The following is a 10,758-nucleotide window of genomic DNA, read 5'->3' as shown; positions in this document are numbered from 1 at the left end:
CTTTGTGTACAGATTCTTAATTCTCACAGCCTGTGTATAGGGTGGTCGATTCTAGCGCACTCTTTGTACAGATGGGGAAAGCGAGGCCCGGGAAATGCTCAAGGTCACACAGCTAGCAAAACCCCAGGCAGTGGGCCTGCACCTCCCTAGGGGCCTTAACCATTGCGCCCACAGCAGGGCGCAGGCCCGTCGCGAGCCGCCCCCAGGGGAGCGGTGGACAGCTCCCCGGTCTCCAGGCCGGCCCAGGCGGCACGCCCCCGCCGCGCACGCGCTCTCTGGCTCGGGGCCGGGCGAGCGGCGGGCGCGAGGACGGCGGCGGGGAGCGTGCGCGCGGTGACGTGCCGGGCGCCATGTTGGAGGGCTGGTGGTAGCGGCTCGGGGAGGTGCTCGCTCTCTCGGTTTCGCTCTCTCGCTCGCTTCCCCCGGCTCCCTTCGGTGCCCCTCCCGGTCGCCTGCGTGCCGGAGTGTGTGCGAGGGAGGGGGAGGGCATCGGGGGGGTGGGGGGAGGCGTTCCGGTCGCCGGGAGACCCGCGGAGGGAGGCGGAGGCTGCGACGGGCTCCGGGAAGCCATGGACGTCGAGAGGCTGCAGGAGGCGCTGAAAGGTGGGGTAGCTGTCCCTTCGGCCTTCCTGCTCGCCCTCAGCGGCCGTCTCTCCTCCCGCCTCAGGCCGGGGCGCTCCGAGGGCGGGGGCCGGGGCGGCCCGGGGGGCCGCTCTCCCCGGCTCCCATCCCCCCCGGCCTCCCCAGGGGCGGGGAGCCCTGTGGGCAGCTCCCTCCCGCCCCGCTCCGGGCTTTGTGTCGGCCGTCGGCGTCTGGGCTGGGGGAGGGGAGCCGGGGAAGCTCGCGGGGCCCCGGTCCCTCGCCCACCGCTCCGTGCCGAGGTCGACGGCCCACGGCGCCCTCCCAGGGAGGCTCCGCTCGCCGTCAGGCCCCCGCACGCCTGGCGTCGGAGAGAGAAAGTAAGAGGTTGGGGGTGGGGGCAAGGGAGGGGCAAAGCAACTTTAAAGTGTCTCAGGAAGTCCTTTTCGGGGCTTCTGAAGTCATCCCTCCACGCGTCGCGATTCTCAGGTGGTCGGTCTCCTTCCAAGCAACAGGCTTGAGAACAGTGGTTCTCAGACTTAGAATAATGTGATTTGAGCGTTTTGGGAATTACGTCTTGACGTACAGCATCCTTTGGGGACGCCTGCATGAGGTAGCTGGTGTTCCTACAAAAGCAGATTTATGAAATTCGTTCACGTGGATAAACAGTTTGTGGGGCCGGGGCCTGGCATTTGTATTTTAACAGGTCTTCTAGATGACTCTGATGCTGGTGTTCCCCTGGGCGACACTTTGAGAAACACAGCCTTATGCTGGTTTGTGAAGTTAAGTGCCCCCTCTAGGAGAATTCATGTTACCTGTGAAGAGAGTGACATGTCGGGAGTAGGACTTGGAGGGGCCGAGGTGAATATTTGGTTGAGAGGCTGATTTTTTTTTTTAATTGCGTCTAAATAGGAGGAAGGACTTCGGAGGAGGATGTTTTTAGAGAGCATTGGAAATGGTCGATGCACTTTTTGAGAAATCCTGTTAACTTTTCTTTCTTCCCTTATCTAGATTTTGAGAAGAGGGGAAAAAAGGAAGTTTGTCCGGTCCTGGATCAGTTTCTTTGTCATGTAGCCAAGACTGGAGAAACAATGTGAGTTGAAAACCTGTATTCGTTGTTACAGATCTACGTATCTTTCAGAATTGCTCAGGAAAGGGAAAAAAGTGTATTTCCGAAGAACTGAATACTGCATTTGTTCAAACCGCATAAACCTCAGTCATTTAAAGCATTTGTTAAACGCGTATACTTCATTTACTTGATGCACGATCTGTAATGAATTTTTTACATTTGTTAAAATTTTCTTTATAACCGTGGTTTTTGCATTTTTAGGATTTATTAGTCTGACTAGCCAGGGAAAGGAAGGATGCCCTATTCCATCGTGACCCTTTTCGGCTGTAAACAAATAAGTTTATTCTCTGAATTTTGTGGCTTCGATTCTATTTCAGATTCTTTTGCTGCTGGTATTATATCGTCCTGTAACCACCAACCTCTTGTCATATTTATATATGTAGGTGTTTGAACTGTCACTTCCATTTTTTCTCCTGAGGACTCAAGAGTAATTACCTGACAAATTCCAGATACTGTGGTTTTGACTGTCCTGCAAACTTTGTAGGATAGCTAACTTGTGACATAGGCTCAGCATTTTATTAGGCTTGTTTCCAAATGCTATGTATCTCAAACTTAAACTACGAAGTTAGGACTGTTTTCAGAAGGAACATTCTAGTTCATTGTGTGTGTAGTTTGTGTGGTAGGAGTTGTTATCACACTCTAAATTTGTAGAGAGCAGTGTAGATTTGGTGACTTTTATGTAGTCTTTTTTGGGGGGAGGGAAGGGGATTGGGAGTAAGAAGGGAAAAGGTGGGCTTTCTTTTGGCTCCTCTACTTAGGGTGACTGCTTATTTTTTAAATTATTTGAGAGGCCTAATGTAAGGGTGTAAGCTTCAGCAAGTGAAGCATACTTTTCATTGGCTTTAGGGAGAAAGAGGTCACTTTTGCTTCTAAATTGTAGTCTTTTAGAATATCTTGATTTTAAAAAATTGATGCAAAATAACTGATTTATATAGATAAGCTTAAAATGACTAGACACCAACTTTCAAAAATAAATTGATCCCTTAATTTGAATGCTTACATTGTCAACTCTTTAAAATTGTTCCTTGAGGCAAACTTATCCCTCTCTGCTTATCAAGAGGAAAAGCATTTTACTTTCAAGAGTTTTGATGCACAAGATTATATACTCTGGAGACAAATACTTAAAGCCCTCTCTCCTTACCAGGTTTTAATAAACTGTCTTGCCTTTTGTGTCAAACACATTGGCTGTAAATGTATATAGGTGAGAGTTGCCAAGAGAAAGCTTTTTATAACCTGTCTGACTGGATCACCAAGTGGCTAGGGAAATTTAACCTGATTTGTCTGGACAATTGTAGAAAACTTACACAAGTTGTATGTCATCTTCCAGTCGCCCCCGCCCCCACGCCCCAACTAGGTCTTTGTACATGTTCTAATAGTACTTTGTATTAAACGGTAGTGTTAGGTTCTTAATGGAGTTTGAAAAATATTTTAAAATTTATCACTCAAGCTGCTGGTGTATATATACATTCAACTTCATTCATCCTTTGTTTTTTTAATCAAATTGGGCATGTCATAACTTTCCATACTGAAATTTGAAGTTTGTCGTCACTTCCTCACTAAACTGAGCTTCCTCTAAGTTGTAAGATTGTAATGAGAAAAAATCTAAAGAACAGAGATTCAGATCTGTGTTGTTTTAGGATAGATGTATTGCTTAAGATAAGAATTCTATAGTTGTGTTTTTATTTTCACTGATACATTATATCAAGATTCATTAACAGAAGAAATAATATAAACCTTTGTTTATGGATGATAACCAGTGACAGCCTATGCTATTTATTTTTCATTAAAAATATAGATCTGACACTTGTGTTTTTAGTTTTAGACAGATTTTAAAATTAAAAGTCTAGGTTCTTACTGAGAAAGAGATTGAAGGAAATTTAAAGGGCACTGGAACAATTTTCCTTCCTAGTCTATTAAAAATTATCTGTAAAAATCTGATGTAGGAAGTTGGGAAAGATTTGAAGACATGGGCTGCTAAACTGTTACAAAGAGGGAGATTACTTATCTGTATATCTAAAACAATCCCCTAATAAGTTGATATGGGCCATTTCAAAAAATTTTTACATTGAAAAGGTTATTTCCTCCTCAAATGAGATACTACCTTGAGCAACACTTTTCTCCAAATGTAAGTGTCAAACTAAATGCCATATATGCTGGATAAACAGGAAACGTAGGAGGTTTCAATCATAAGTTTAAACATTTAATGGGTTTCAATTATGGATTTAAGTATATTTGATGGGTTTTAGTTGTAGTTTGTCTTTTTGATGTTCAGTTGTCCAATCTTTGGCCAGTGGGAGCCTCTTCCCGTTGATTAGAGTCATTTTGACTTGACCCTAATAATCCGTGATAACATCCTTCCTCTTTGATAGGAGAATATGTTGTAAACTCATTCCTGCCCCAGATGTGGAATTACCTGTTTCTCAAGAAGCCCTTTCCTCTTTAGATGGGAGATGATGTTTTAATACTACATCCTGGGTGTTAGAGATGCTTTTTATTACTGAGTTTGTTATTGTTTCTAGCCTCTTCAGTGAACAGAACTAATAAAATACTTTAAGATTCATAGTGATATTTCCAATTTAGATTCAGGACTACAGGGTTTTGTTTGTTTGTTTGTTTTTTACTTCTTCCACATCAAAAATCCTAGTTCTCATGGATGTATGGGATAGTATAATTAGGACATCCCATAATTACTGATATTTACATTTAACATTCACACACCAAAAAGTCTAAGAATAGTGATACAGATACCACCAATAATTATTAAGAACATTAAGATTTTTCTACATAACGCTCTCCCAATTTCTAGCCCCCATTTACATTATCTGAGCATATAACTATTACATAATTCTCCCTTTTAACCATTATTTAGTCTTAACAATAGGTATGTATCTAATGCTCACCATGAGTCCATAAGTCAGTGTCCCTAGTCAGTGTCGTTGTCTGAAGCTTATTCTGTAGAATATTTAGGCAGGGCTCATGGAAACAGTATTTCCTGAGTTCTGTGTTGTTAACTGTGCTCTTTATTCTTGAAGGTCAGGTTGGCTGGAAATGAAATCTTTGGTTTTCATTTTTTTGTCCTTGAGTAGCTTAAATATGTTAATTCTGTTGTTTTCCCAATTGAAAAAAAATCTGATGATAATTTGATTTTCTTATAAACCACCTATATTTTGCCTAGATTCCCAAAAAAGAATTTTTTCCTGAAGGTACAGTAATTTTTCCAGACTCATGTACTGTTGGGCATTTTGGGTCAGTATACTTAGGTATGTGGTATGTTCTTTGAGCATGTGTTTTTAAGTTTTTCAAAGCTTTCTAATTTCAGGAAAGTGATTCTTAAATTATTTCATTCAGTTTTCTTTTTCAGCGACTCCTTGTATTCTTAGATTGAATCATCTCTGTATTATCTTCAATATTTGTCATTTTGTCCTGAATTCTTTTTCATTCCTGTTTTTAAGAACCAGCTTGAGGTATAATTAACATGCAGTAAATTTCATGTTTTGAGAATGTGTAATTTTCTAAATTTTCACACCTACACTTTAAAAAGTCTAACCACACTCAAGATTGTGAACCATATCTGTTACTCCCTGAAGTTCCCCATCCCCTTTTGTAATTTTCATTCCCTTTGTGTGATCCCCTCCCCTCAGGCAACTAATGATCTGCTTTTTCGCACTGTAGATTAGTTTGCATGTTCCAGCATTTTATATAAATGGAATCATACAGTACGTATACTTTGGCTTCTTTTAGTGACTTTGAGACTAATCCATATTCACATATCAACAATTCATTCCTTTTTATTTCTGAGTAGTATTTGTTATATGGGTATTCTAAAGTTTTTCATATATTCATATGTTGGTGGACATATGGGTTATTTCCAGATTTTTCTATTTAAAAAGCTGCTGTGAACACTTGTTTATGTACATGTATTTGTACATACACATTCTTTTGGATAAAAATATAGGAGTGGAATGGCTGGATCACATGGTAGGTGTATATTTAACTTATTAAGAAACTGCCAGACTTTTCCAGGGTGATTGTATCAGTTTGCATTCCCACCGGTGTTGTGGGGGTTCATTTTTTTTCACAATCTTTCTAAAACTTAGTATGGTCAATCTTTTTCACTTCAGTATTCTAATAGGGACTTACTGCATTAGTGGTTTTAATTTTAATTTTTCTGACTATGTTGAACATATTTTCATGTGTTCACTTGCTGTTTGTATTTCTTTTTTAGTAAAATGATTTTTCAAATATTTTCCAATTCAAAAATTGTTTTCTTACCGGGCATTTGAGAATTCTTTATATATTATGGATGTAAGCCCTTTATCTGCTATGATTTGCCAATACTTGGCTGTCACTGTCTGACTTTTCATTGTCTTAACAGTATCTTTCTAAGTGAAATTTTAAATTTAATTCCATTTCGATTTTTAGGATTCTTACTGCATTATCTTTCGTGTTCATTTGTTTTTGTGTACTTTCTAGTTTAGTTTTTATTCCCTGAAGAATTGTATTCTGTTATTTCTAATTCTTTGCTGAATTGTATTTCATTTTTCTGAGTTTTTCTAAAGCTGACTTGTACCACTTTCTGAATGTCTTCAGCTCATTTTGAAAAGTTATAATTCAGTTTTGATCTGTTTTTGAACAGGTCTTTTCAGCTGCCTTTTGTCTGTAGGGATGTTTTTCTACTTCTTGTTTCTTATAGTAACTTCATAATGGATTTGACTTGGATATTTTTTGTTGCACATTATTACATGCAGTTAGTTTTCCTGAACTTTGAGGAGGAAACATGGTTCAGCGTAGCTTTTCTAACTTTACAGAGCTCTATCATTGTTTTTGTAAAGTGTTTTAGAACTCTGAAATTTCCAGGCTCTGTTCTCCACTCCTACTTTTATTTGGACCTTGTCTTTCCTTCAGTTCATCTATTTCTCCTCATTGTGTGGTCTGGATGAGAGCCCTGGTAGGCCATGAGAACAAGCCTACTCTTTTCAGCTCTCATTGGCAGGTCCTTTCTGTTGTGTTCACTCACTACTGGAGTGGGCAAAGCCAATTTCAGTTGTAGCTCCTGTTTTCTCATTGGCCTGCTGTGATTTTTAGTGACTACTTGTGGGCTCAATTGTGGTTCTTGTATTCTAGGTCCTACAACTTCCTTGACTTCTCTGCTTTCTCTTGCACAAATCCTAATACACTGTCATGTGACTTAACAGTTTTTTCTTAACCCTTAATGTTTTGGGTTTCGTGAGACTGTCTTGTCAGCTACTTTTGTTGCAAATGTTTTTGTTCATTGGTTTTGGTTTTGCTGTCTAGTTATGTCTGATACATGGAGACTTGGAGAAATGAAAACCTATTGCACCATTGCCATCCTCTCAGAATTATATTTTTTAGGGAAACTAAGTCATTCGGTCCCTGTTAGGTTAGTTTCCTCGTCTGTAAAATGAGAATAATGATAGGATCTCTAGTATGAGTAGGTAATACCAGGAAAAACAGTACAGTGCTTGGGAAACAGTAAATTAAATGCTCAATAAATAGTAGTTACTGTGTTCATAATGCTTTTATTGAGTGCTTTTTTTCCTCCTTGTAGTTCAAGTTCTTTACAAGTTCAGCAGTTTTGATGGATTATTCAGAAAATAAAAGGTTTCTTAAAAGTAACTGTCACCTGCTAAAATCTGCAGTATTTCAACTGCTAAAACTTGCATTATTATAAATAAAATCTCCTTAACCTATGAAGTTGTTAGATCCTTCTGTGGGAGGGGAGATCCTTTATAACGGAGGGAATTTTGTTTTATCGAACAGTATTTATTGAACACTTGAATGCTGTTTCTAAAATATCAGTCTCATATACTACCTTCATGATTTTGCCACATCCTTGTAACATCTGTATAATTATTTACTTAATACTTTTTAGGTAAGCTTAGTCTTTTTCTTCAAGTTTTTTTTTAAATGTTAAAATATTATGGAGGATAAGCCCTCTTTTACCCTTGTGCAGAAGTATAATCACTATGTTAATTATTCCCCCAATCTTGTAAAAAATAAAGTGATTTGTTACATTAGTTCCATCTTTCTAAGTCACTTTAAAGGCTATAAATAGTGGAATACATAATTAATATTAATTATCCATGTGTCACCTAAAGTCCTCTCCTATATCATCATCAAAGTGGCACACAGGAAGCACAGACTTAGGTAAGTACTAGTTATAGTTAAATGGATGTTCTTTTGTGTCTAATGCTCCAGTGATTGCAGTGATTAAGGTATATGAGCTTGAAAAAAATGACAGTTTTTGTTTGTTTCATCTCATTATGCTATACACCTGATGTGTCACGCCAATGGCACAAAATCTGAATGTGATGCATTGGAAGTTAGATATACCAACTTTTCTGACAAGAGTTAACTTCAGATATTCAATCTTTGGTGTGCAAGTGAGCTCATATTTTCCATGTTTAGCCCATATTTTTACTAGAAGTTGGCTAATTTCATGAGAGTTAGCATGTGGTAATGTCATTCTTGGAAGGAGCATGGCTCAAGTTCTGAATTTAGCTTGGCAACTTTTTCTGTGTGAATTTGGGTAAATTAATTGTGAGCTTGTTTCTTCACTTGAAAAATGGGCTTTATACCATATAGTTGCCTCAGCTATTGTGAGGATTTGAATAAATGAATTTAGCATAGATAACAAAGTTTGGAGTAAATATTAGAATTGCCTATATGTTGCATAGATAGAATGAATTTGGCTGAAGAAACAAGTCTGAGATACTTAATCTTCTGGAAAGACCTCTGGTTTGAGTCCTTTAAGCACAAGACAGCGCTCAAGACAGACCTGGGTTTAAATTCCCAGCTCTGCCACTTGATTACTGTGAGAGCAAAGCTGACTTTATTTCCTCATCAGTAAAATATGGGTAATAAATCTATCTCAAGGGTCACTGTGGGAATTCAGTGAGTATATACGTATAAAATGCTTAACACAGTGAGTGGCACATAGTGATAACCTCTTCTCCCTATAGCGGAAACTACCATAACCTATTTTTAGTTTCATTTATTTAAATCACTTAAATTATTATGGGCCACAGTATTCTCAGTTACTAAATGAGTGACTTGTAATAGATGATCTCCAAGATTCCTTCCAGCTTGAAAAGCTTACAGGAGTCTTTATGTTGTGGCAGTTGTTACCTGGGGGTGATACTGCAACAACAGTAATTAAGGGTAGAGAATGGGGCACAGTGTGATAATGGTTGATGTTAAAGTGTCTGCTGATGTTGTGTTGAAAGATGTTAACTGTTGGGATTGTGTTGCATAGGGGGTCCTTTGGAGGCAGTAAAAAAATTGAGAATCATTTGTCTATACTTGGATGAGAAAGGCCAGTCCTTATTATCACTTAACTCATTAGAGGCCAAAAGAGGTTCCCAGAATGCCTGTCATAGTATTGTTATCTGCATATGCATGTGGTTTTTATCTACATCCAGAAATCCTCTTGGTGCCTGCCAATGAATTTATGAGTTCATAATGCTTTTGGATTTACTTTTTTGCACAACAAGAGTGTTTCTGCAAGGAGTAATCTGGAATGTGAGCAGAATATGGCCTAGTTTTCTTTTTTTCCCCAGTGAGTACTGTTGGTAAATTCAGGGTTTTCCTGTTCATAGGCTTTTGGAAGACAAGTTGTCTTTCTCTTCCTCCTGTATAGATACTGATCCAGGCTTGTCCTAACTGTTCCTATTTTAGAGAGTTCATGGGGATAATACCTCTGTTGCCTTGTTACTCCTTTTTTTTGGAGAACTGCCTTTGGCATTTGATTTTGCCATCTTAGTTGCTCTAGGATGTGACAAATCAATGCCAAAGCCAGGATGCCCACTTAAAAAAATTATTTTCTGACAAACTGTTAGGTCATAGAGGGACAGACAAGTAATAAAATTGAAATGCTTTTTTTGAAACTTGCAGTCTTTCATATTTTAAGTATCTTAAATATGGGAAACATCATATACATGTTTTTTCTATTTATATCTTCATTTTAGTTAAGGGAACGTTGAAAAAAACTGCATTTTGAGTTCACATGAAACAAATGACTATTATTGTGCCCATATTGTGAAAAACAAAGGTTATGGAAATTAATACTGCATTAGATAAGCCTGTCTTATTGAATACATTTTTTATTATAAAAGTGTTCACAAGAAAAAAGGAAAACCAAACTATACTGTTAATCTGTTTCTTTATTAACAATTTTTCTATGCACGTATAGGTGTATATACATTAATTTTGGAAAATCACACAGTGGTTTTGTATCATACTCCTGCAGTTTTTGCCTTTTGTTACTTGCTGCTGTGTTTGGATCTCATATCAAAATAGAAAAGTTTTGCCTCATTGTTTTTATGGGTTGCATGGTATTCCGTTGTTTAGGGTATACTATAGTTTATCCTGTCCTCTTTAATGGTCCTTCAGGTTGTTTACAGTTAAAAACAATTCAAACACTGTTCAGTTGAGCATATTTACGTTGGCACTGACACATGAGTGGGGTTATAGATTGGAAGTTTATGTGCATTATTATCTTGACAGATACTGTCAGCTGAATTTGCAAAAATTTTTTTCCCACCATATGCTTATACTAATGGTGTATGAAAGTTGTCTGTGTACTGATGTCATTACTGAGCATTAGTAGGCTTTTAAATCTGAAAATCTTGCAGATGAAAAATGGTATCTAGTTTTAATTTGCTTTTGTTTTGTGCCAGTATTTTTCCATTTGTTTATTGCCATTTGTAATTTTCTGTCATCTGAATTAATGTTATGATTTGTTCCTTTTTCAGTTTTTTTAAAATTAATTAATTTTTTTGTCACTAATATACAATTACATGAAAAATATTATGTTTACTAGGGTCCCCCCTTCACCAAATCCCCCACACAAACCCCATTACAAGTCACTGTCCATCAGCATAGTAAGATGCTGTAGAATCACTACTTGTCTTCTCTGTGTTGCACAGCCCTCCCCATGCCCGCCCCCCCCACATTACACATGCTAATTGTAATGTCCCCTTTCTTTTTCCCCACCCTTATCCCTCCCTCCCCTCCCTTTCTCCCCAGTC

The 10,758-nt window shown here is 38.6% G+C and overlaps 1 protein-coding gene across 1 annotated transcript in view; it reads left to right on the top strand.

Moving 5' to 3' along the window:
* The first annotated feature begins 360 nt into the window (after positions 1 to 360).
* PPP4R2 (protein phosphatase 4 regulatory subunit 2) overlaps positions 361 to 10,758 on the top strand; it is a 56,166-nt gene continuing 45,768 nt past the window's right edge. Inside the window, exons 1-2 of the mRNA XM_036877850.2 lie at positions 361 to 603; positions 1,591 to 1,672. Coding sequence (XP_036733745.2) covers positions 570 to 603; positions 1,591 to 1,672 — 116 coding nt within the window. The 5' untranslated portion in view covers positions 361 to 569. The remainder of the gene's footprint in view (positions 604 to 1,590; positions 1,673 to 10,758) is intronic.

The sequence above is a fragment of the Manis pentadactyla genome, chromosome 1, assembly GCF_030020395.1.
Source record: "Manis pentadactyla isolate mManPen7 chromosome 1, mManPen7.hap1, whole genome shotgun sequence".
Classification (NCBI taxonomy): Eukaryota; Metazoa; Chordata; class Mammalia; order Pholidota; family Manidae; genus Manis; species Manis pentadactyla.
Note: the sequence above shows the minus strand (reverse complement) of the source record. Positions and strands in the feature narration are given on the sequence as shown.